At 39.3% G+C, this 27,537-nt stretch overlaps 1 protein-coding gene and 1 long non-coding RNA gene across 35 annotated transcripts in view; one reads left to right on the forward strand and one right to left on the reverse strand.

The window, feature by feature from the left end:
- ADD3 (adducin 3) overlaps positions 1 to 27,537 on the reverse strand; it is a 191,167-nt gene that overhangs the window by 45,672 nt on the left and 117,958 nt on the right. For 29 of the 34 annotated variants that reach the window (XM_065553561.1, XM_065553581.1, XM_065553562.1 and 26 more), the window contains one exon: positions 5,171 to 5,394. The exons of 2 other annotated variants lie outside the window; for them this stretch is intronic. In XM_065553561.1, coding sequence (XP_065409633.1) covers positions 5,171 to 5,365 — 195 coding nt within the window. In that variant the 5' untranslated portion in view covers positions 5,366 to 5,394. Of the gene's footprint in view, positions 1 to 5,170; positions 5,395 to 12,961; positions 13,060 to 27,537 lie in introns of all 34 variants that reach the window. 3 more of the 34 variants (XM_065553573.1, XM_065553568.1, XM_065553570.1) reach the window with 1 other exon arrangement.
- Positions 12,180 to 26,828, forward strand: LOC135972913 (uncharacterized). Its single transcript, XR_010589528.1, has 2 exons — positions 12,180 to 13,804; positions 25,075 to 26,828. It is a non-coding gene; the product is annotated as an uncharacterized LOC135972913 (long non-coding RNA).

Genomic DNA, 27,537 nt, shown 5'->3' on the forward strand with positions numbered 1-27,537 from the left:
AGGCAACCTTGATTCTGGATTTCCCTAATTTATGAGTACTTGACTCTTCAGCTTCAAAAGATTTTTTCCCCCCAACTTTTTTTCTTTTTTTAATGTAATATAGAAGAGAGCGGTTGCACATACAACACAAAGAAATAAAATCTGTTTAGGTATAAAGATGCAGTTTCAAACAAGCACAGTGTCCTGGCAGTTTTATAATTAATGACACAGATTATTTGAACCTTCCAATGGTAAATTTGTAGGTACTGTTGGAATACGTTCAAACAGTTTTAGAATAAGAGTTTGTCAGCAGTACAGTGAGGTGCTAGTAGGGTACGGAGACCTAGCTGATCGTAACTTTCTTATGCCTTTCAAATAGGTAGCAGTGGATAACATTCAAGGCCTTAAATATTCTTGTGGAGTGCAGATGGCTTATACTGTCACCACTTGTACCCCAAAACCTCTGAGTTGTAGACCATAATTAAACAGTTACCAAGTAGCTTGAAATGTCTCCTAAGGATACTATGATCCTATTTCCTGGTCTACAACTTTGCAGATGTTCTCCATTTTAAAGCAATATAAAGTAGTAGAAGCTTGTTGAGGAGCTTCCATTTTTTCTGGGGGTTCTAGATGACCACCTAGCTTAAAGTTCTTCCTTCCAATTTCAACCTTCCAAACTTTCCAAACATTCTTCCATGTAGCATCAATAAGTGTCAATCTTTAGCAAATATGGATTAATAATTTTGATCTGAGAATGCCAACTGCAGCATGCTAGCCTTCTTACATAGTTGCGTATATGTTTATTTCATGATTGTCACAAAATAATCTTAGAATTTTACATAACTCCACAAAGCTACAATTTTCTGAACTCCCCTACTTTAAGAATGGGAAGAAAATTTTAAACTGTTTATTAGTGGAAAAGCTGGGGCAAAGAACTGTGTTTTGCATTTTTTTCTGAAGGTGGCCACTTTTCTGATCGTTTCTAATTCTTGTGGCAGGGAGTTCCACAGCTGTGTGTTAGAAGACTCTGAATTCAGCTCTCACTAGTATCAACCTGGCCATTGAGAATTCTATTGTTTCTCAGGATTGCAGCTACCCTGGAGGGAGAAGTGGTTTCTGAGATATCCTGGGTCCAGTCTATTTGAGAGTTCTCAAAATCAAATACCAAGACTTTACACCCAATCCAATATGTAACAGCTAGCCAAGGCAGTAGTTGGAGCAACATACTTACAGCACCCTGGTGAGTCAGTATGTTCTACACCACTTAGTTTCTTTAGTCTGTGGGGAACAGTGTTGACATCTGACACTTTGCTTTGTGTCAACTGCATATTTAAGCCATTGGTGTCCCAGTCTCCGTTAGAGGTTTGACATATCTGTTGACTAGAATGGGGGAAGAGAATGGAGGAGAGCTATAGACGCTGAGGTGCAGAAGAACTATCTCAGCAAACTGCTGTTCACTCCTGCCAGTCCAGAAATAAAACAGCATCACCTGCTGCGAAGATCCTGCAGAATAAGGAAGGATGTTTCTTCATTATCTATGGCCAAGTAGAGATCATTCAGAAGCCTAATCAGTTTCTGTGCTATCTCCTGATCTAAAACTGGATCAGGATGGGTGCAGGACATTGAGAAAAGGCAGGTGTAATAAAGATGGCTTTTCAGTAGCTTCTCGGGTGTTTTACTTAGGAACTGGAAATTGAATATCAGATTGCAGCTAGTGAGGCTGGCTGCATCCAATGTTAGTGTTGTTAATACGACTCAGGCAATAATGCATCAAGAACACAGACAGTGCTTTAAAGGAAATGCTGAATATCTGGTGTGTCTTTCACCAGGCAGGAATGGCATAGGTTAACATGTCAACTAATGTCATAACAGACCTCTTCGACCACCCATCAGCTCGCCTGACTACTAGAAGTCCTTGGTGGCATAAATGACCATAACAGGACATGACCCTGGAATCTACTTGGCGCAATGAATGGTCAATGACAGTCATTAATCACTCTCTCATCACTGGCCCAACTATCTGTCCACCAGGTTTTGATCGGCCAAGGCACCTGTAGTCATCTCTGAACCGGTTTTGAACAGGACAGGGCAACTGTGTGGCCAGTCTCTTTAAATGGGGTTTTTCTAATGACCCACGATGCAGCTGTGGTCAACTTCAGACTACATTGCATATCACTGTCGAGTGACCACTGACTTATTTTCAATGGTGGGCTACCGGTTCTCCACCTGGCTGATGACGACACCATTAAATGGTTGGGCACATTGCACCTACGCCAATGAATGTCATGAGTTACTCTTTTCTACAGGTTTCTAGCCTCTGTCAAACACTGGCATAAACCTGTAGTTTTAAATGATTATCTTTGTCTGAGAATTAATGGTATGCAAGAAGAAAGCCTCAGAGAAGATGTCAACTGGATAGGCCCCTTTTATTAATACTTCCACTGCAATGGCATCCAAAGACTCCTATTAAAATTTGAGTCCCTATATATCAGGTATTGTACAAAACATTGTGGCGGTGACTACATCATTCCCAAAAAACTTACATCCTTGGCAGATTCGGAAATATTTTCTAAATTTGTTTTCTTACTAAATTAATTGGATTCTCCAATTAGAAGCAATAAGAGATTTCTTGGTTCTGAAGATAAAATCTGAATAACTGAGCTCCCTAGTACTTTGTAGTGTTTTGCATAGAAGATTCTACCAGCACGACCTAGATTATCATCTTGTCACCTTTAGTTAGTGTTTCAATCCAAAATTCCTCCCTCACAAAGAGCGGGGATATCGGGACAACCCAATCCTGCGCACGTAAGCTTTATATTTTAAAGAAAAGGAAGAATTTCTCACTACATGCACTTCATAGTTAAAGACTATATTTCTCTAACCTGAATATATTTTAATTGCTTGACATGCTAGAATTGGCGTAAAACGTTACCAGCAAAGAAGCCTTTTTTTAAAAAAAATATTTTTCTCATTTTTCTAAATTCCTAAAAAGAATTTAGTACTCACAAAAAGGAACCACCAGAGACACCAGACAGACAAAATACAGGCATGCTCTTGCAAGCTTCTTGCATAAGGTAACTTCCTTATCTCAAAAACATCACCTGCAATACCCAGGTCATTCCAACCTTGGACCTATACTGAGCAGACTGGCAATAGGACCGAAGCTTTCTGGTATTTTTGTGACAATGCATTCAGAAGGGGCCAAGTCATTTTCATTTCTGACCCAAAAGAAACTGAAGCTAAATCTCAAGTAATCCACTTGATATAGCCATGGAGAAACTTAATTCTGTCACTGTCCCTAAATCTGTGAAGAGATTTGCTTTAAGGACATTCTCGCATCTGGACACTATATTAAAAACTGTTTATTCCATCAGAGAAGGAATTGTAGCAGAGATATCTAAATATTCCCCATTTCAACAATGAAACAGGGAAAGGGGATTCAGGTCTGACAGATTATCTGTAGGTCAAGCAGAGCTTCTCATTTTTGACTAGATTGTCAGACACTGATCACACACAGCTATAGTTTTCTTCTTCAGCATCTCAAGGCCTAGCAGCCTCCAGTGCCTAGCTTATTTGGCCAACTTTTAAAATACTGGCATCTATAAATGGTTCCTGGCTCCAGCTATGGGCTCAGCTTCTCGCACAGCAGGAGGCAGATAGTAAGCTCTAGGTTCTTGTGTATTCCAATTTTCTATTAAACAAGTCAGCTAAACTTGGGAGTACTATCTCCCGAACCATCCCTAAATCCTCAGGCTGACCTTGCATATCAAAAGTAGCGTGATCACAACAAACAGGAGTTGATTACATTTGGAAAATTGGGCAAACAATCTTTCATCCAATAAGGCTAAGGTTAGTGCCTATGAGATTCAGCACTTGTTCTGCATTTAAATTAATACAAGAACACTGTAAGAAACCATATTGTTCCAGTGTAATTTATTGTATCTCATTTTATCCCTCTCAACCAGCTGAAAATTTGGTGAGTTTGTTCTGATTGTTTAAGAATTTGGGATATCTACTTCCCCTTGTTTGTGAATAGTTTAGTAGTATAGGTCAGAGTCCAATCATTATCTTCAAGAACTGAATTATTTTTCTAACAACTTAGTATGATTATGCATTACTCCCTTAGTAATAATGAATAGCGAATAGTTTGGTTGCAAAACCCAAGTTGCACAAAGTTTACTTGAACATTAATAAATTCTTGAGTCATGGAGTTTGCACACGTAGATTCAAATCTATATGCAGAATCTGAAAGGCACTCCAAGGTAACATTTTAGTGAACAATCCTATTATTCATGAATGTCTATAATATGGTGATTACTAACAGCTGTTTGCAATCTCATTATGCATGGAAAAATGTCTAGAAATTAAATCCTCCCTCCTCCCCCAAATTATACAAAAACAGACGAGAAAAGAAAACAACTTGAAAACAAAACGGATTCAAAAGAGAAAAATTGCTTCAGAATATTTTTGGCACCTCTGCTATTTTCAGACATGCCACGGATTTTCAAGAGTACTCAACAGGTTAATGCCAAATAGTACATAAATTAAGACTAACTCCATCAAGAGGTTATGGAGACATTTGTTTTCACTAGGACTTCTGATGGAATTAACAGACCTATATGCCCAGTTGTACAAGTACTGAATTTACATGAGGTGCACATGAATGCAGGTGTTGTAAAGTATGCACATTACTCCTTCCAAGTACCCAAAGAACAATTTAGCTTTTAAACACACCTCAAAAGCACAATTAAAAAAAATGTTATTTATTTAAGGTAAGAGTGTTGCTGATGCAACTGGTAAGTCAAATATTCAAAATAAAATTGTAATGCAGATGTGCGTGTAAATGTCTTAGTTTGTTCACATTTGGCTAGTGACTGTCACTCTCTTCCCTGCTTCTAAGTTTTAATCAAGTGTCTTGTCGCCGGCTAGCTACTTTTGTACTTCTTTAATGAAGCATGACACCATGAAAACATCATTTGAAAACCAATAATGGGCAGTTTGTTCATACACTAAAACTATGCAAACAAAAAGTGTTTATTGATTGTTCTTAAGAAAAATTTCATGGCCTGAGATATTTCCTCAGACTGCATCACAGCTAGAAGTTTTGTTTTGTGCGGTTTTGTTTTTTTGTTTGTTTTTGAGTTAATCTCTGGAAGGGGGGAGGAAATCTTGTTTCCTTAATCCTACTCACGGGGCTCTGCAGTATCTGAGTGACCCTCTTCCTTTGCTCCATCATGTTGAAGTCTTGTCTCAGATCAGGAGACATGTTTCTCTCACGGATGTACTCTGGGTCATTTTCATTGATGCGGTCAAAATACCTCTCTTTGTGAGGCATGCTGGGAGGGGGAGGGGTGGTGATCACCCCCTGACTGGCATCAGCACTCATGCTTCAATACTGCAGATTATGCTTGTCACCTGGAACAATAAGAGGGCAGGAGAGAATTAATGCCATTTAAAAACAAGACATCAAATAGTCCTTACAAAACTGGACAAATACAATCCTCTCTCCTCCCCAGCAGGAAGACAAATGACAATTGCTTAAAATGCAGCAACTTCAAAATCAGCAATTGGGGGGTCAGGGGTGGGAGGAGCTGTGTACCAAAAAAATTAACACAAAACAGAAGTTACATAACACAACAATTTATTTATTTAAACGCCCTTTAAAGTAGTCAGTTATGATTTTATAATCAATCATTCTGATTCAAATTTTTAAAAAGCACCAGTCATTTCAACAAAACAAGTGTTAATGTTGGGAATGTACATAATGCACTTTATGACAGATCTCCCCCCCAACATTTTATAAAAATTCATTCAATCTCTGGCCCCCAGTCCACCAGCCTGTGTAATTCCACTTTCTGACACACTGAACTTCTGCTAAATCTTATTACAATATCGGACCCTTTGTATGCAACATAACTACACGCTCATAACTCACTGCCTTAACTTTAACTAAGGAAGTAAGGGCATTTCTCAATTACAACATTTCCAAGCCATCCTGTAACTTTAAGCTCTGGTCGCATTAAAGATTCCCAGCAGATCTCTACAGCCCTCCAGATGGTGCCTGAACCCTGAGAAGACTATAATCAAAAACTGTTAAGAAACAGAGGGGGGGGGGGGGGGGAGATCATGTGATCAATTCCCCAGGACTGCAGCTTTAATATTCACTAAAAATAAATACACAGTGCTAATTTTGTTCCGCTTGCGTGTGTTTTTATAAAATACTTTCTTGCCCAAGCTAAAATTTGATAAATTGTATTGGGAAAAAACCTCAAGTAACCTCGATTTTAAAATATGATTTTAAAAGCCTCATAAAGAGTATCTGAAAATGTTGTAGAACTGGTTTTAAGCAGAAATCTGAATCACCGCTCATGGAGATCCAGATTCAGACACAAACTCAGGAATCTTATTCTTCAAGCTGGAGAGGACTCAGTGATGTTTTTTCAGTTTTGTGTTATTTCTGAAGAAATAATCTCAATCATGAAATCTGGAGTTATTGAAATAGAGGGATGTTGGGACTTGTGACAAGTGTAAGGGCACAAATTGGCTTACAATGAACTAGGTATTCATCCCATTTCAACTTCCCTGTCCTCTTGTTCAGGAAAAGAAACTAATATTTCTAAAAATCCTTATGTATTATATTCGTGCTAGATAAATAGAGGATTAAAAAAACCACACAGTAGGCTCCTTCTCAAAATATGAGTTTAATCCCTTCCACAACACAAAGTTAACTACACCAGATTTACATCAGACTCTCTATACACACACTGGGGCAGATCCTCAGCTGAGGATCTGCTCCCTTGTATTTTTTCTTTTTACTACAGATCCACAATTGCTGAACTCATCCTTTGGCCAACCAACTAGCCTCAGAGATCACCTCCAAAGCTCTTCTGTAAACTGGCTCGCAACAGCCCATCTTGAAAGAGTGGCAAACTATAAATCTCACTCTGTCCTTGCTTTTTTCTTCCCATGCTACGCAGCCCAAGTTGGGTGGGTAAATGGGATACATCAGCTTATCTAGATATTTGCCTCGTTTTACAACAGGCTACATAAAAAGCCTAGCGAAGTCAGCGCAAACTAAAATTTCATACAGACAATGATTTGTTTATCCTGCTGTCTATATACTATACACTGAAATGTAAGAACAACGAGGAGTACTTGTGGCACCTTAGAGACTAACAAATGTATTTGGGCATAAGCTTTCGTGGGCTAAAACCCACTTCATCAGATGCATGGAGTGGAAAATACACAGTAGGAAGATTATTTACACACACACACACACACACACACACACACACACAGAGTACATGAAAAGATGGGGGTTGCCATACAAATTCTAACAAGACAATTCAATTAAAGTGGGCTATTAGCAGAAGGGGGAAAAACACTTTTGTGGTGATAATCAGGGTGGCCCACTTCAAACAGTTGACAAGAAGGTGTGAGTAACAGTGGGGGGGGGGAAATAAGTTTTTAGTTTTTTAAAATGATCCATCCACTCCCAGTCTTTATTCAGGTCTAATCTGATGGTGTCTAGTTTGCAAATTAATTCCAGTTCTGCAGTTTTTTGCAGTTTTTGAAGTTTTTTTGTTGAAGAATTGCCACTTTTAGGTCTGTAATTGAGTGTCCAGGGAGGTTGAAGTGTTCTCCCACTGGTTTTTGAAGGTTATAATTCTTGACGTCTGATTTGTGTCCATTTATTCTTTTGTGTAGAGACTGTCCGGTTTGGCCAATGTACATGGCAGAGGGGCATTGCTGGCACATGATGGCATATATCACATTGGTAGCAGTGCAGGTGAACGAGCCCCTGACCACTATACTTACCTATATGCCTCCAGCTTTCATCCAGACCACATCACACAATCCATTGTCTACAGTCAAGTTCTAAGATACAACTGCATTTGCTCCAATCCCTCAGACAGAGACAAACACCTACAGGATCTCTGTCAAGATTTCTTAAAAGTACAAAACCCACCTGCTGAAGTGAAGAAACAAAGAGATTGACAGAGCCAGAAGAGTACCCAGAAGTCACCTACTACAGGACAGGCCCAACAAAGAAAATGAGAGAACGCTACTAGCCATCACCTTCAGCCCCCAACTAAAACCTCTCCAGCGCATCATCAAGGATCTACAATTTATCCTGAAGGACAATCCCTCACTCTCAGACTTTGGGAGACAGGCCAGTCCTTGCTTACAGACAGCCCCCCAACCTGAAGCCAATACTCACCAGCAACTACACACCACACCACAAAAACACTAACCCAGGAACCTATCCTTGCAACAAACCCCATTGCCAACTCTGTCCACATATCTATTCAAGGGACATCATCATAGGACCTAATCACATCAGCCACACCATCAGGGGCTCGTTCATCTGCACATCTACCAATAGCCCACTTTAATTGAACAGTCTTGTTAGAATTGGTAATGCAACCCCCATCTTTTCATGTAGTGTGTGTGTGTGTGTGTGTGTGTGTGTGTATTTTATATATATATATATATATATATATATATATATATATATATATATATATATATATATATAAAAAGTAATCCTCCTCCTGTATTTTCCACTCCATACATCTGATGAAGTGGATTTAAGCCCACAAAAGCTTATGCCCAAATAAATTTGTTAGTCTCTAAGGTGCCACAAGGACTCCTCGTTGTTTTTGCTGATACAGACTAACACTGCTACCACTCTGAAACCTGTTTTCCTTTTAAGACACTTCTAGAACAAATTCCTGAATCAAACTGTTCATTACCATTAGGCACCTTCACTTCCTCGATGCAGCACAAACCCTCTCTGAAATTTTTCAGTACCCCAAATTAACCACTATTACTGAAACTTTTGGATTTCTTTTGAAAGTGTTTTGAGATTAACATCCAATCTTACTGATTAACCATAATGATGATTTATGCCTTATAATTAGCTTTGTTCCAGAGCATAACAAAAATCTAATTAAGCAAAGGTACAGAATTCAGTAAGTCTTTGATTTCCTGACTAAGAGAAAAAAAATTAACTGAGAACTAAATCTCTCTCCAACAGTCAGGTGATGTGATTTCTCTCATGTTACAGCAGGTCTGTTCTGCCACCACCAAATCTCTTGTAGTTTATTCATCTTGTTGATGTACATGTCCAAGCATCATCTCTTTACCAAATCATTTGTGGAATTGGAAAGATCTATGAAATATTAGAGGGAGGTTATCATTTGTTCAAAAGTATATCATCTAGTTTAGCCAATATATAGTCAATACAGACTAACATAATTCCACAAATATTTTGCAGAAAATGTATGTCTAAATCTGGTTTTATAAAGGTAAATAGAAGCAAACTAATGCCTGAGGCTTACCAACAGAATAGCTTAATATAGCGCTACACATTTGATCCATCTCCTATAGTTCTTTTCCACTTAGACTAACTGAGCTGATGGAATAATTTTCTTCACCTTTGAGACTCCACTTTAAAACAGACCAGACACTATATGACAGTTTACACGTTTTTTTTTTTTTTTTTTTAAGTAATGACAGCATTAATAAAAATTGGGCCTGGAGAACTATATTTTTCTGTTAAGTATTTGTTCTTTACTGTAAAGTAACAATGGTTCAATCAAATTATCTGTCTTCATTATAACTAGCAGGACAACCTACCCTGAAAACAAGAACAGTAACTTAAGTAAATTTACTTTAGAGGCTAGACTGAATGACTTACTCAGTGTCTGGCTGAAATTGAGGCACAGACAAAGACTAGCTAGTTGTGGTTCAAGCCAGATAACATTGAACTGACTTTAGTGGATATGAGGAGGATATCTGCCCCTTTAATTGAGGGTGTGAAATTCTTAGTCTTCTGAGGGAGACACTCTATGGTGGATCCAGTGCCTGTCACTTTACCTCAGCAATAGCAACAATCCATTGCAGATGCAGCTATTGCTAGGCCACATTTTCAGAGCAGAACATGGGGCTGTAGCAGCACAACGCTCACTGAACTGAAAAACAGCTAACATACTGGCTTGTACAATATGCTCAGCAAGCTAGCCATAAATGACAGGAACATTTCAAATTAAAAGAGGGGAGGTGACCACGCACAGTAGACTACATATGCCCAGACTATTACATGGAAGTTGTGGTCATCCTTTCATGTGACAAAGAATAAAATTGCAGTGCTGTATGAAAGCGTATACCAATGGTGACAACTCTTATTGAATGGGTGCTTAAGAGGAAGACTGAGGTAAAAAACAAAAATAAATAGTCTTCTGTGAAGGCAAAATCCATGACATATTTCATGAAACAATGTTTTCTTGTTTTTTCTAGCACATTGCTAAGGTTCTGTAGATGACCATAACTTTCTGATTTGAAAATATTATCTATTTTGATTAGGAGTACTTGTGGCACCTTAGAGACTAACAAATTTATTAGAGCATAAGCTTTCGTGGACTACAGCCCACTTCCACGAAAGCTTATGCTCTAATAAATTTGTTAGTCTATAAGGTGCCACAAGTACTCCTGTTCTTCTTTTTGCAGATACAGACTAACACGGCTGCTACTCTGAAACCTGTCTATTTTGATTATTAACTCAAAAAAATTAACTGCAATTAAATCGCACTGTTAATAGAATACCAATTGAAATGTATTACATATTTTTGGACGTTCTTCTACATTTTCAAATATGTTGATTTCTATTACAACGTAGAATACAAAGTGTACAGTGCTCACTTTATATTATTTTTTATTACAAATATTTGCACTGTAAAAATAAAAAGAAATAGGTGAATTGAAAAATACTCATACAAGTAGAGTAGTGCAATCTCTATTGTGAAAAAGTAAATTACAAATGTAGTTTTTTTGTGTTACATAACTGCACTCAAAAACAAAACAATGTAAAACTTTAGAGCCTACAAGTCCACTCAGTCCTACTTCTTGTTCAGCCAATCTCTAAGACAAACAAGTTTGTAAATAAGAAGCAGGCAGCAGTATCTCCCATAATGTAATGTAAACAATGTTACCTGAAAGTGAGAACAGGCGTTCACATGGCACTTTTGTAGCTGGCGTTACAAGCTATTTATGTGCCAGATATGCTAAACATTCGTATGCTCCTTCATGCTTCGGCCACCATTCCAGAGTACATGCTGCCATGCTGATGATGCTCGTTAAAAAAAAGTGCATTAATTAAATTTGTGACTGAACTCCTTGGGGAAGAATTATATGTCTCCTGTTCTGTTTTACCCGCATTCTGCCATATATTTCATGTTACAACAGTCTCGGATGATGACCCAGCACATGTTCATTTTAAGAACATTTTCACAGCAGATTTGACAAAAAGCAAAGAAGGTACCAATGTGAGATTTCTTAAAATAGCTACATCACTCGACCCAAGGTTTAAGAATCTGAAGTGCCTTCCAAAATCTGATTGGGATGGGATGTGAAGCATACTTTCAGAAGTCTTAAAAGAGTAACACTCCGATGCGGAAATTACAAAACCTGAACACCAAAAAAGAAAATCAACCTGCTGGTGGCATCTGACTCAGATGATGAAAATGACCACACATCGGTCTGCTCTGCTTTGGATCCTTATCAAGCAAAACCCGTAATCAGCATGAACACATGTCCTCTGGAATGGTGGTCGAAGCATGAAGGGACATATGACTCGTTAGCACATTTGACACATAAGTATCTTGTGACGCCGGCTACAACAGTACCATGCAAACTCCTGCATATATTTCTAATAAAAATAATATAAAGTGAGTACTATACATTTTGTATTGTGTTGTAATTGAAATCAATATAGTTGAAAATGTAGAAAAACATCCAAAATGTTTAATACATTTCAATTGGTATTCTATTGCTTAACAATGCAATTAAAACTGCAATTAATTGCAATTAATTCTTTTGAGTTAATCGCATGAGTTAACTGCAATTAATCGACAGCCCTAATCATAATGCCATTATATAAATTGGTGATGCGCCCACACCTTGAGTATTGCGTGCAGTTTTGGGGAATCCATCTAAAAAAATACAAACTAGAATTGGAAAAGGTACCGTACAGAGAAGGGCAACAAAAATGATTAGGGGAATATAAACTGGGACTGGTCAGCTTGGAAAAGAAACTACTAAGGGGGGAATATGATAAGAGGTCTACAATATCATGAATAGTGTGGAGAAAGTGTTATTTACCCCTTCACATAACATAAGAACCCGGGTCACCCAATGAAATTAATAGGCAACAGTTTAAAACAAACAAAGGGAAGTACTTCACACAATACACAGTCAACCTGTGGAACTCGAGGATGCTGTGGAAGCCAAAAGTATAACTGGGTTCAAAAAGAATTAGGTAAGTTCATGGAGGATAGCTCCAACAAATGGTATTAGCCAAGATGATCAGGGATGCAGGTCCATGCTCTGGATATCCTAAACCTGCAACTGCCAGAAGCTGGAGTGGATGACAGGGAATGGATCACTTGATAATTGCCCTGTTCTGTTCATTCCCTCTGAAACACCTGGTATTGGGCACTGTCAGAAGACAGGATACTGGGCTAGGTGGACCATTTGTCTGATGCTGTATGGCCATTCTTATGTTCTTATATAAAACACTTAGGAGATTAGAACAGACAGTCATATAGGCAAAATTACTGCAGAGATGAAGAAGAGTAAGAGGAAGGAAAGCGGAAATGCATAAGCATACTGAAGTAAAACAGGTATTCGTTCAGTGAAAAGACAAGCGGAAAAATGTAGTCTTGTGGTGAGAAATGGGTGAGCGTGGATAATATCAGAGGAGGGGAAGGGGAAGTTCAAAGACTCAAGCCACAACAGATCATCTGACCCCTCCAACAAACATCTCTATGCCTTCTTTGTTGCTACTGAACACCTCCCTCTATCACAATGACCCTTTCACCATGCTATTGTAATTCAAGGATGACCTATTAAACACAAAAGAAATTGGGTTGTTAAAACTGTATGTTAACAGGAAGTGGCCAGTCACCACATGGCTACTCACTAGTTTGTTGTTTCCCAATTTTCTCTTAAAAAAATTCTCTTTTCGGCAGGGACCCTGCCTTCTTTTATTTTTGGAAAGCACCTGGCACACAGTGGATACTACAAGAAAAAAACCAAACAATTTGAAGATAATTTGCATATGGCGACTGCACTCTAAGCTGCATGTCTGATTATTAATGTCAGTGCTTAGATGCTAAGGTGATTGTTGCTATGTAATAGCTTTCTATACCACAGTGTTGTTTTGAATGCACATTTTCAAATGCATCTCTCTAAAAGCTTAAAAGCATCTGAAAAGGTAAACAGATTAATTTCTTTCTAAATTACAAACTTTATTTAGAACTGTAATTCGCAATAATGCATACAACACTGCTACTATTCTATTGTACCATTTTCTGCTGTTGTTCTTGCTGCCCTCATCCCCACTTTCAAGTTCACAGTATAACAGTTTTTAGTACACTTTTATTGAGTGCCAATTTCTCTTTTTTGTGACTGTTACATAATTTTTAAACATTTTTCTCTTACTAAGCCCGTCTTTTCTTCCCTACTGTAGGTAACTGTGCAGTGAAATCCTAATACTAGATTTCTATCACTCATTTCTATAGAACAACACTGATGTCAGCACAAGATTATTATTTTAATCGCAGAATAAAGCATGGAGATGACTTTGGTCTAGCTTGGGAAAAGAAGTGGACACACTATGGCGGCGTGAAGAGAAATCTGCTCAGGCACAAATACTGAACAGCTAAACTCCCAAGTTTGCTCTGCTAAGCAAACAAAAGCATTCAAAAGAATCTGACATTAACACTGTGGCATGAATTGTTACAAAATGTCCATTAATCAAATGGTAAGTCTTCTGATACTAGTTTCCAGCACCATTTTTAGGAGTGCTGCAGTCTACTCCCTCTGCTTTATAAAAAACCGTTGACAGGTTAAGCAAAGAAGTGATGTGTCAGCAGTGCCATTTGTTTTCATGCAGGATTCTCTTGCACCATTTCCAGCCGGCATTTAGATAACCTAACTACTTGATTTTGTACAGAATGGAATCAAAATTTCACTATTTATAAATAGTTTCTATCATTAAAACCCAATAAATATTAAAGAAGATCATTTTACTAACACTATGTTAAGTCCTAGGTATTATATTTTACAGAATAAAAATAAATCCAATATGATTGAAGAAATATTTTATTACAATAAGCAAACGTATGGTACATTACCATTTTAAGGCAGCATGGAAGAGCAGACAGGCTCTGCGCAAGGAAGATACTTAAGCATGGGAATAACTTCAAGCACGTGAGTAATCCCATTTGTTTCAATAGGATTATTCACATGCTTAAAATTACACATGATTAAGTACCTTCCTGAATAGGGGCCTGATTCACAAGAGCCGGGATCTACTCTGGTTGTGGTGGATTTTCTGGATGACCTTGGGCAATCTATTTAGCCTCCCAATGCCTTTTTTTTTTGGGGGGGGGGGGGGGAGGGTCTCATCTGTAAATGGGGATAATAATACTTACCCATCCCTGTAAATGCACTGAGATCCCTACAACAGAAGTACTATGATTCAATATTTGACATACAGAATTTGTCAATGATCTAGGTAAATATTTACTGAATATTAACAATGTACAAGTTTCCTTAATTTTTTTCCCAAAATGGCTTATTGCTATTTTGATGGATTGTCACTGTTTTAATAATAGATATATTCAAATCTGCAAAGGAGGAATTGGGTTTCTTATGTACCCTCTTTATTATAGCTCATGCAACTTTTGTGATTTTTATTTTATGTAAGTCAAAGCTGAAGAAGTCTCAGAACGTCAGGTAGTTCTAGCCCCAAACGTACATTTTAGAAAAACTTTTTAAAACAAACCAATAGAAAAATCTTCTCAAACATTTTTAAAAACTCACGTTTTAATAAAAAGAGCTGTTTTTCTTTGTTTGGATTTAAGGACTCTGATGCAGTCTTGGCAACACAAACATTGCAGCATTGTAAAAGTTTCCATTTTTGGTTCTCATGACCTAACATTTTCATTGTCCAAACTGAGTGAAATAGGAAAGCGAGCATCAGAAAAAAGGGAAAGCGGGACAGAGAGGCCTACATAAGATCCAGACCAAGATTTTGAACTTGATTTAGTCTGAGAGGGTTCTTGGACCCAACTCTAGTGAAAGAATAAGTTAACTCAATTTCATTCTGCACCTATAAAATATTTAAAAGATAAGTCTTTAAAAAAAGTACTATTTTTAACCTGACAATGCTGCATTATATAATTGAATGTAGCTAAAATTACCTTGATAGACAACAGTTATGTACTTTAATTCAACTTTTAACAGAACATAATTCATTGTTATCTGTCTTTGCAGTTCTATCTGTAAACGGTCACAGAACAATTTCCCTTACTCTTATGGGCAGTGAAATGTATCTAAGATTGCACCGAGATATAACTATGACAAGCGCAAGAAACAAGTTTTACCATACATTTGGTTTTAATTATGAAGATCATTCTTAGAAGCCAAGAATTCTGTTTTTACAAATATATCCTCTCTAGTACCTTCTGGCCTCCTAACATCCTCTTGCAATATCTAGTGTTTCAGGCTCACCCCAAAGTCCACTCTGTAGCAGAAGAGAGGGTTTTAATATTCATGTGAATGTGCACAGTTGGTATGCTGAAAAGATTGCATTTATTATAGTAGTTAATCAAACATCCTACAGATTTTCATATGTCCCCTAAAAAGGCACCATTTTGAACTGGGAAGGATACAATAGACAATCTATAGAAGTTTTTCTATTTCATTACTTGGATGTATTCCTTCCAGTTTTAGGGAAGCTTCTATTTGATTCCACATCACATCATAAGTCTTTTTGATTTTATGGTGGTCTTGATTATCATTAGAAATATCACGGCAGAAACAGCTGCTCCTTTGGTTTAATGAAGGGTCAAAAGTTGTGACGGGTGGGCAATCCAAATGACAGACATGAAACAACTGGTACATTTTACAAATGTTTACATGAACAACTGATCTTGCACACTGCAATATGCGGCCAATTCTTTTTATAGCCCAAACCTCTGGAACGTCTCCACTTCATAACATAGTAGCAATACTGACCTTTAACAGTTACCAGTTTAGCAACCTCATGCCCCAACTAAAGGTAACACTAATGCTTTTTTAAACACTGCCACCTATTGACAGTTTAGAGATAGAACTCAACTGTTTAAATGTTCCCGAAGAAGGGATTTGGAAACCCAACCAGTAGTGTATTCTACAAGGGTCATTTGTAACTGGAGATCTGTGGCAAAGATAAAACTGCAACAAGTCATAGATAATAAATTCTTCAGGAAAGGGATTGTGTCTTCATGTGTATTTATACAGCACTCCACACAATGGGTCCCCAGTCTTGAGAGGGACCTCTGAATACTGCTGTATTATAAATTTTAAATAAGATGAATAAAATTCATGAAAAAAAATCTAAATTTAAGCTGGTAAAATGTCACACTTTTGCAAACAGGTATTGGAGCATGTTTCTGCAAATATAAATACATTTTTGAGAATCTTGTGAAGCTGAATTACATATGAAATACAAAATAATTGTATATTTAAACAACATTAAATTTGTGACAGAACTAGCTAAAAGCTATGACATTTTAAGGTAAAAATGATTAATTATATGCCCTTAACTCATACTAATAAAAAAAGGAAAGGTGACAACAAGAATGTTAAGGATGACTTAAGGTTTGTAATTGTAGTTTAAAACATTACTTTTGGGCTATTGGATCCAAACCCTATAGCTTCCCTTATAGGCACAACTATTTCATGGTGATTGAATGCCACTTCCAGTGCTGGCACCACCACCTATCCCCATACACAAGCCAATGGTTAGTTTGGAGTGGTGCAGGTGAACTTGGACTTGTCCTCTATATTGGAGTGAAGCATTTTATTCTACATATTTTTTAACATTACCAACTACTGTATTTGTAAATACATATTTTAACACAAATACTAATTTAAAATACCAACTGAAAGACCATAATCATGTTAATACATAAATATTTTGTAAAAATGGATATTTGCCCTAATGAAACAAATCTATTTATGGAGTGTTTCAAGAATTTAGCAGACGAGGTGGTGAAGAATTTTCCAGGAGGGCAATGAACAACCCTCACTGAACCCAAAGAGATTTGGTGATGTGTTGTAGAACCTTTCTAATCAATATGCTCTCCATTGCTTCCATAGAGATGCAGTTTACTCCTCCAAGCACAAAGTCAGAAAAAAAAGGTTTTGGAGGAAGGAACTCAGTGAAGGTTGAGTGGGACTGAATCCATGCCCCACCTGAGTGCAGAATGTAGAGATGCAGTGTTGAGCCCTTTTGTGCTCCTACATGTAGGTTCCCTGAAAGCAGATTTTTACAAAGCAGATCCAGTGACCTTTGCCCACACCCACACATCCCTTAAGGGTAGATCATTTGGAACTCTCTGCCTCATAGCATTTACATTAGCCTTCTGCTGGGCTGAGGAATGTTCCTTCCAGAGACAGCAGAAAGGAAGAAACAAAAACTTAAAAACCAGTTTTTTTGCATATATACTTTTTATATTGACCAATGTGCCAAAAGAAAGCATAGGCTCTGTACTTAGCGGGGGAAGGACAACATCAGGAAAGTAAGGGGCTTAACCTGCATCAAGGGATATTAGGAAAATCTTTCTAACTATAAGGGTAGTTAAGATCTGGTATAGGCTTCCAAGGGAGGTTGTAAACTGGAGGTTTTTAAAAAATGGTTCGACAAACACTGGTAAGGGATGGTCTAGGTTTTATCTGGTCCTACGTCAGAGCAGGATGCTGAACTTGATGACTTCTCAAGGTTCCTTCCAGACCTACATTTCTATGATCTTTAGAAGATGCTTTTGAAACTGGGATGCATTTTTAGACACAGAATGGGATTTTGATAGGCAAGTTGCAAACCGTAGTAGACCAGGTTTACAGTGGACATGCTGACATTTAATAACTGCTCAAAAACCACTGACATAACTTCATAGTTCAAAGCATCTTGCTTCACTACGCAAACAGAGGCATCCTGTTTAAAAGACAAAAAGTCACACACATACGACATTAAAATATAAAATTCCTAAGCCTGTGCCAGCTGAATTCGGTGAACAACATTGTGCTACCTTCTCAATAAAACAGAACAAAAACGTTGGGTAAGTAGGAGTAACAACATTCTGGTGCGCAATGTATTTCTCTTGACTCAGCAAGTGGTTGGCTTGCTTCTCCCAGGGCAACATGGGTTCTAGCCCACGAAAGCTTATGCCCAAATAAATTTGTTAGTCTCTAAGGTACCACAAGGACTCCTCGTTGTTTTTGCTGATACATACTAACACCGCTACCACTCTGAAACCTGCCACTCAGGGGGTTTTGTAGTTGCTCAAAGTACTCACAAGTGCTCTTCTGCACTGCTGTACAGGGAAGAGCCATCTTTCACCAGTCAGACTCCTACTGAGCCTTCTATTGCAAATTAAATTTGTCTTCCTTAGTGGAATTCCTGAAGGTTGATGGTAGTGCACACACTACCTCTTCTGTGGTCGATTTACACCTCCTAAGATTTGCTCGAATCATTTAAAAGCAAAAAAAAAAAAAAAAATCCTTTAACTAGTAAGTTCAGAAGCAACACAGGATGCCTTAAGAAAGTCCCAATCTTTCTTGTTCTGGATCAAGTTCTACTTACATAAATGTGCATACGAATCCCAAAGTTTTGAGCTACTGATTCATTGTACTAGAAGGCTTGACCTGGTTTCTTCCCCTGGGCAACACCTTCCACTGAAGTGATTACAAATGTAAATACTACTAAGAGTTGAATGGGGGTTCTGGAATCTCATAAGCCTCAATAATAGAAGATCATTTAACCTAGTTCTTAAGGAAGGCAATTTAAAGTCAAATGATCAGTTTAGAGGCAGCCAGTGTAGTGAATGGAGAATACAGAATGATCAGTAGCCCAAACCAATGAGCACACGTATCTCTGAATTCTGAACAAGTGTTAAAGGCTTACTGTCAGAAGCCTTGCTAGAACACAAACAATGAGTGATACAGTCAATCAGCTATAAGGAGGAAGAAGTAATAATATTGTCCTCCCCACACATTTTAAACACTACAGGTTAAAGTTATTATTGCTTTCCAGCGAGATGCATTAATTATCTCGTTTTCTCTTGTCATTCTCCCTCATGTCTGGGCAAAACAAAAGATGCTCTGAAATGAGCCACACAAATAGCATGCCACGTGAGCTACATGCCTGACACGCTGAGCAAAACACTCTGGACACAGCAGGGATTTCAAACATTTTTCAGGACGCAAAACTAGCTTGACTTCACAAACCTTTTTCCTGTGATTTAAACTGTCTTCTCTCTCACCTGGACTTACTCAATTTAAAGGGGAAAAAAAAAAAAAACCCAGAAGCATGTCTACACAGCTGCAGGGAAGCCTGTACCATGTGTTAGGGATATAATCCTCCTCCTAAAAGCCAGGGTGGCACAAATGGGTAGCCTTTACTACATGCAGTGTACAAACTGCATTTATATTCCACTAGGGGGCCAAGATGGGAGGAGAGAAAGGATCTCTTTCACAGTCTCTCCTCAAGGAAATGCAAATCAAGCACATTAAAAGTTTGAGTTAAACTGTAAACCATTGATGTTGGATTGGTTTTGAATAAATTCATTATTTCTAACCAAATACAACCGATGGCCCCTGCTCATTTTCAAACCCACAGAGAGTCACAGTCACTGTGGCTGAAGAGTTCTTCCCTAAACAATTCTTCCAGGTTATTTAGTTTTCTAATTTCCAACAGAACAGAAAAATATGTAGAAATGTTTCAATATTTATTCTATTATGTGAAAAAGTCACTGCTACTCTTCCTTTTATTTTGATTATAAACAACATATGCTCATGCTAAGCCTGGAAACGAGTCACTTCAGCCTCCTTGTTAGCCTATCAGCACTAACCATTACTGGTGCATTTTAAATTGAAAGTAGTCATAAGAGATGGGAAATATTGGTTTGAGGAGTTCAGGGTCGGTCTACTTAGACAGACATAGGGACAAATGATGCCTTCAATAACACCATTATAAATTCAAAGTAACTCCACTGACAAACTGATTTACAATCGCTGTAGGATGTAAATACTTTATGTCCAGTATAAGGGGACAACAAAATCTTGTCTTTGATGATTGATGTTGCTGAGTATCAGAGTAACCCAAGTAGCCGATCCCAGATAAACATGACATTTCTAGCTACAGCAGAGGTGGGCAAACTACAGTGGCCCGCGGGACCGTCCTGCCCGGCCCCTGAGCTCCTGGCCAGGGAGGCTAGCCCACAGCCCCTCCCCTACTGTCCTCCCCTCCCCCACTGCCGCGTGGGCAGCACTCTGGGCCACGGGGCTGTGCGTTCATGCAGGGCAGCACGGTAGCATGTCTGGCTCCAGCTGGGAGGTGCAGCTCCAGACATGCTGCACTGAGCGGCATGGTAAGGGGGTTGGATATGGGGCAGGGGATCCTGGGGGGCAGTCAGGGGACAGGGAACGGTTGGATGGGGCAGAGGTTTGTGGGGGGAACAGGGGGATTGGATGGGGGTGGGGTCCCGGGGGGCCTGTCACTGGGCGGGGGTGTGGATAGGGGTTGGGGCAGTCAGGGGACAGGGAGCAGGGGGTGTTAAATAGAGGGTGGGGACCTAGGGTGTGTCGTTAGGGGACAAGGAGCGGGGGCGGGGGGTTGGGTCAGATGGGGCGGGGGCCAAGCTGTTTGGGGGGCACAGCCTTCCCTACCCAGCCCTCCATACAGTTTTGCACCCCAATATGGCCCTCGGGCCAAAAAGTTTGCCCACCCCTGAGCTACAGCATAAACGAGGAAAACATTGCTCTGTCATCAGAGCTCGAGGGCACATACCACTGTCTGCTTTACAGAAGAAGAAAGCATGCTTGATCTTTTCTATGTTACTCTTATTCTATTCATGCATCTGATTTTTGTACTTCTGGAAAAATCTAACATTGCTTTTGCTTTTTTCACAGAATTAGAGATGTCCACCTTAGCCTAAGAACACGCAAAAAAATATTAGACCATTTACAGTATGTAGAATAGATAGTGACAGATGCCTGCCAAAGATATTAGTTGTCTTTTTATTAGGGGGAAAAACACCCCAAATTAGAAGCCACATTTATAACAGGCCCCAAAAGCATTTTGGGAGACTGTGTAGTCACATAAAATCAAGGAAGCTGTAGGCTTTTCTTTCATAATGAGGGTGCATTGTATGCTTTTAGAAAGTACTGTCTACTCCAAAGAACAACCTGTAAAGAGAATCTGATTTACGGGTTAAGCTAAAGACTGTTGGAAGGAGTATGGTTGTTGGTTCATTGGTGGTCTTAGTATATTTGAAACTGTATGTCCCTAGCTTAGCAGTTCATTGTGTTTGTATTTTTGGAAGGGATGGGAATGGGAGTTTACAATTGTTGGTTTTGATTATTGGGCGGTACTTTGAGTTTGGATACAAATGAATGTAGATTAGAAAGAAATAGCTAACATGTTATCAGGTTTGTTTTTTTAAATTGTAGTAGTTGCACCATCCAGATTTCTACCTGTCTCATCAGTTTTATTCTCCTTCTTTGCTAGAAGTTACTTAGAACTGATCAGGATTGGGATTACAAAGGAGCCACACAGAGATGAGGAGAAGCTTGTTAAATTCCACTCTACGTGGACTGATCGATATTTTTCCATGCATTTTCAATTTAACCTCAAAAGCCAGAAATCACAAATATAAAACACTCCAAACATGGTACACAAAACACTTTCCGTGCAAGTGTAGGCATACCATTAAGTTACATGGCACTTGCTGATAAGTTTGCAGTGTATTTGAGTCATTCATTTTTGTATTAATTCAAATTAATAGACTCAGAATAGATCTTTATCCCCCAAAAGCTGATGAAACATAAGGTATTTGGAATGTGAAAAAGGCTTTTATTGCTTTGCAGGTTCATGAAGTGACTTATATTCGTTACACTGGTGAGGATAATGTATATAACCTCAAAATATTTGTACATAGAGAGAGCATTCAAAACAATTTTCAGTCTAGCCTATTTTCATGAGGAAGAGGTAGAATTACAGGGTATATACACATTATATTCTCGAGCTCCAACTTCTTTTTGCTCATTAATATATAAAAAGAAATGGCATTCTGGCAACAACAGTTTTATGTGCAGCTAGACTTAATTTTGTTGGCAGGAGAGAAGGGTTGCTCTGGGATACACATAACATTGTGTCTGGTCTGGACTGTTTGTGCAAACTGCATACATACGGTCTGCAAATTGTCATAACCTTCCACGAGGCAGACAATTGGTCATAGAGAACGCATTCAGGTGTGATTCCTGAAGCCACTATGTAGAGCTGCTGACCAATACTAAAGCCATATGAAAGTTTATTAGGCTAAGGTGCAGCATCCCTCATCTTAAACAATCATCCAAAGGACTGGAAGAAGAGACAGAAAGGGAATGCATTAAAAATAACTAGAGATGAGGGCAAAGACACCCTTTCTCCCTAACTCCATCAGAGAGAATACCAAGGGCTATTGGGTAGTCTTTTGGCCTTCTGATCGCCCAACAGCATATCAGCTAATAGCTATGTTAAGTTAGAAGTTCTTAATAAAAGGGTGAGACATATTTTCTGATATCCCCTATAGATAATATATTTCAGGTATTTCTAAGGCATCTGTCACTGCGGTATTTCTATTTATGTAACCGATTACACAAAATCTTGGTGGACCTTTTGTAAAACATAATAGCACAACTGCAAATATGTTGCAAGCTTTAAGGAAGTTATTTATCTATAGATCACAAAGAACCTTCTTCATATACAGAAGAGGTTTGAGACAACCAGGAAAAATAGCCTCAAAAAACTAACATTTCCAAATTGAAATGCAATCATAGAATCACAGAATATCAGGGTTGGAAGGGACTTCAGGAGATCATCTTGTCCAGTCCCCTGCTCAAAGCAGGACCAATCCCCAGACAGATTTTTGCCTCAAATTGCCCCCTCGAGGATTGAACTCACAACCCTGGGTTTAGCAGCCTATGATCAAACCACTGAGCTATCTCTTCCAGTTAATTTAAATCCATTTAAAAACTAGAAATGGTTTAAGTTGTACATTTCTTGGAGATTGATTAAAAAATTGGATACATACCTGGGCAATTTACAACAAAAAAGCAATTTTGCAAGTCTGATGAAGAAATTTAATGAGTAAAGCAATGGAATTTCTCTTCAGAGTTCAGCCCAAGTTTCCAAAATCGATCCATCCAAAAGGCATTGAGAATACTACTTTCCACAATATTTTTCTGCTATTGTGGGAGGAGAAAAAAAAAAACAAAAAACAAAAAACCCTGCCTAAGACAACTAGTTTCTTATTGAGCCCCTACGCAATACATTAGATTTTAACGTATGATCCAACAAGCCATGCATAGCTCTCTAGTAAAAAAGGATAATAAGCTTCTTTAATTCCTGAATCTCTAATATTCCTTTTCAACAATCTGTACCACAGAGTACTTGTAAATGCTGGATACTTTTTGTTTAAAATAAGGACCATTTGTGAAATAATTTTTTTTATAGACTGATCCTAAACAAAAAAAAATATTTTTCAGTGGAAATAAAGTAGTACATGTTTTTACAAGGCTCTTCAAAAAACTGTATTAAAGTCTGACATACGACAAAGGATGCTGGGCTAAATTTTCAAACATGGACAGCTGCCAAACGTGTCTCAGATACCAAAATATCTCATTAAAATGGCTAAGAGGTTGTATCATTGTTATGATAAAGATTATCTAATAGATTTTGTGCTTGTGCAGGGAAAGTTTCATAAATTTAATGCAAGAAGGTGTTTTATAGGAATATATGAAGGAATTAAAATCTGTAAAACAAATTTCAGGCTGGTAGGGACAATCTTAGCGAATGAAAAGTAGTTGTACAACTGATATTTGTAGTAAACAGCATAGCTGCTCAATTTTCTAAGGGCCTAAGACAGAAGGATGACAAGCACCCAAAACTCCCAACAATTGCCATTAGGCATTGATCTAGAAGAGTTAATCCTACCTGGACTGACTGTACCGTTAAACAAAATAGGGAGTATACAACAAGTGGGAGTAACAGGCAATTACTAGAAATGGTTACTTACCTGTAACTGGAGGTTCTTCAAGATGTGTGGTCCCTATCTGTATTCCACATATGGGTACACATGCACTCCATGCACCCGAGTGAGATTTGTAGCAAGTAGTATCTGTTGGTCTGCACATCTGCAGTTGCTTCTCTTATGCTCCAAACCAAGGAAATAAAGGGTGGCATGGACTAATGTCTCTCCAGTTCCTTCTTTTACAGCAAATCAGATAGCATCCAAAGCAGAGGGGAATAAGGGTGGATAGCAAGACACAGATAGGGACCACACATCTTGAAAAACCTCCAAATGCAGGTAAGTAACCTCCATTTCTTCTTTGAGTGGTGGCCCCTATGTGTAATTCCCCATGTTGGTGATTGGTAAGTAGTATTCAAATAGGAGGAGGGTGCGAGAATGAAGTTGGTATGAATGTCTAACACTGCTGTTCCCACAGCAGTATCTGCCGAGGAAGCCTGGTCCAGAGAGTAATTCTTCATAAAGATGTGGATGGAACTCCAGGTAGCCACCTTACAAAGGTCCAGTATTGGAACTTCTCAAACAGCTACCGGTGAAGTTGCTTGTGCTCTCGTAGAGTGGGCCCTCATATTGTCCAGGGGATGAATATGTTCGGATCATAGAACAGAATCATAGGACTGGAAAGGACCTTGAGAGTTATCTAGACCATCCCGACAGATGTTTGTCTAACCTTTCCTTAAAAATCTCCAGCACCCAGTGATCCGAGGTGACCCGCAACCAGGCCGAACGGTAGGGATGAAGAAAGTTGAGGAAAGAACAGGGTGGATCCTGGGAGATGACTGGGGTGTCACTCTCGATCACACCCTCAAAATGAGTGCTTCTGGCCCCCGGGGTGCATTGCTGGGCTGCACAATTGAGCGGGAGGAGGAAGGGCAGCAGCAGCTGCAACTAACATCTCTGTCCCTTCTCCTTGCAGACCCTGGACAAGACTGCCAAGGCCTAGGCGGCAGCTGGAACTGCTTTCTTACAGACTGTGGTGTATACATGCCCAACATGCGAAGGGTGGCCCTAATGTCTTAACCCTTGCATCCATCTGCTCTGAAAAAAGACCCATCCCATTGAATGGGAGGTCTTGGATTGAGGTCTGCATATCTTGGGAGAGAACGGTGGTCTGAAGTCAGGAGCTGCACCTCATAACCAGTGCCGACGCAACCACCCTAGCCACTGAGTCAGCCGTGTCCCATGCCATTTGGAGGGAACACTGAGCCTCCGTGATGCCCTCTTCCACCAGCACGCTGATTCCTGGGGCAATCCCTGTGGGAGGGACTCTTGAATTTATGGAGGGAGTATCATACATTGAAATTTATCTCCCTAGGAGATGAAAAGAAACAGATCCAATTTATTGGCCTCTATTTTTGGGAGTTGAGTTGGTATGCCCTTGTTTATCTTTTTCATTGGCTGCAGAGACCACCGGTGAGCCCAGGGGAGGGTGGGTGTAAAGGTACTCAAACCCTTTGGTTGGGTTAAACTATTTCTTTCCGGCCCTTTTAAAGGTGGGAGGGATGGATGAAGGAGTTTGCCAGAGGGCCTTGGCAATTTTGAGGATACTGTCATGCACTGGTAATGAGACACAGGCCAGGGTAGAGGCTGACAGGACATTAAACAAGGTGTCCACCTGCTCAGCCATTTCCTCCAACTGTGTTTGAACTGAAGTGTCTGGGAAACTCCATTTGGGGTGGCAAGTTGTGTGCACATTATTTCTATTAAAGAAATAAATGGACCTAATATAGCTTCTATTGTCCAGGAGAGGGCTAGGTGGTATAAAACATACATTTCTGGGGGGGAAAACTTAAGACTGGGAGTGTGTTGGGGGTCCAACCCAGGCCGGTAAGAGCCAGAGTGTAACTCAAGTGTGGTTGGCAGGCTGCAGTTACACACAGGATATGGCTTGCATGCTGAAAGGATGTTTGTGAACAGCACAGGTGGGAGCTCCTTCAGCAAGGCATTGTAAAGAACCCCAGGTTTCAGGGCAGAGGTGACACAGCTGCTCTTTAGTCTGGATTGTACGCTGTGCGGCAAATGGCCAATGCTACTGTGGTGGGTCCCATGCTTTTCGTTAGTGTGGTGGATTGGGGTGCCATCCCTTGCTCCCGGTGGGAGAGGGAGAGGAGTGGGGAAGGGACCCAGAGTAGAGGGTGGACCCGGGACCCAGCCCCTTCAGCATTACGGACTGCTTACCCTCTTTCTGCTTGGGGAAGGTTTCCCTTCTCCTGGTACTTCGGTTAACAACAGTACTCCAACTCTAGTCAACTCTCCTTCCCCTCCCCGTCTGACTGAAACAGGGGGTTTTATTAGGTCTCGGGAGGGGCCTTAATTGGCTCCAGGTGCTCTAATTACCCTGTAGTAATCTCTCCTTAGTCCACAGGGAATAAGGCTCTGATCATCCTAGGGCTTGTATACCTCCCATCTATCACTCTCCTGCTGCCCTCTGGCCCTGCTGTATTACACCTGGTATGTTACAGAGGAACAGCAAACGCTATACTTGGTGGCAATATGAACCTCCTCAAGGCAATAAAGGCAGCACTGGAGTTAGTTACTGACAGAGAAAGAACAGGGGCAGGAGACAGTTCTTAAACCCCAGGAATTTTGGGATAGTTCTCCTTCATCGGGAGAAACTTCCTGAGGCAAGAAGACTAAGCTATGTTAACTATAACGACACTAAAACAAAGTCTACAGTTACTAAAAACTACTTACAATATGTATTTACAAGTATAGAAGTAGAGGACGATCATAGTGGATGCAGCAAATTCCAACTCAGGCCATGCAGTGGTAAGAAGGAACTGGAGAGGCATTGGTCCGTGCCACCCTTTATGCCCTTGTTTTGAAGCATGAGGAGAGCAACGGCTTATGCATGGGCCAACAGACACTACTTGCTATAAATCTCCAGTGTCAGGTGCATGGAGCACATACATATTCATGTGTGGAATGTATATAGGGACCAGTCCTCAAACAAGATCAGATACCTACTGAACTAAAAATATTTCTAAGGTTTCTGGCCATATCCTGCTAAATTATCGCTTCTAAACATGAAGGTAACCAGTTCAAAGCTTGAGATTCTATGATACTTTATGTATTATACCCAAGAGAGGTCTTAAGCAAGAAACTGAACGTTAGTCCTTATTTTGCAATAATGACAATAAATCCCATCATCCATGCATTCAAAAAGCATGTTAGTGCCCTTTCTCTAAAGAAAATAATAAAAAAGTCTTCGGATTATGCAGAATCAGAATAGCACAACAGAAAATTACTATGAAAGATGTACAGAAAATATAGAAGTGCTCCCACAACAGTAAAGCCTTTGCTTCTGTCTGTTAACATCAGTTTACAAAGTTTCCATAGGAACCTGCTGCTAACATATGAATGTACTTGTTACATTATA

This window comes from Chrysemys picta, chromosome 7 (genome assembly GCF_011386835.1).
Source record: "Chrysemys picta bellii isolate R12L10 chromosome 7, ASM1138683v2, whole genome shotgun sequence".
Taxonomy (NCBI): domain Eukaryota; kingdom Metazoa; phylum Chordata; order Testudines; family Emydidae; genus Chrysemys; species Chrysemys picta.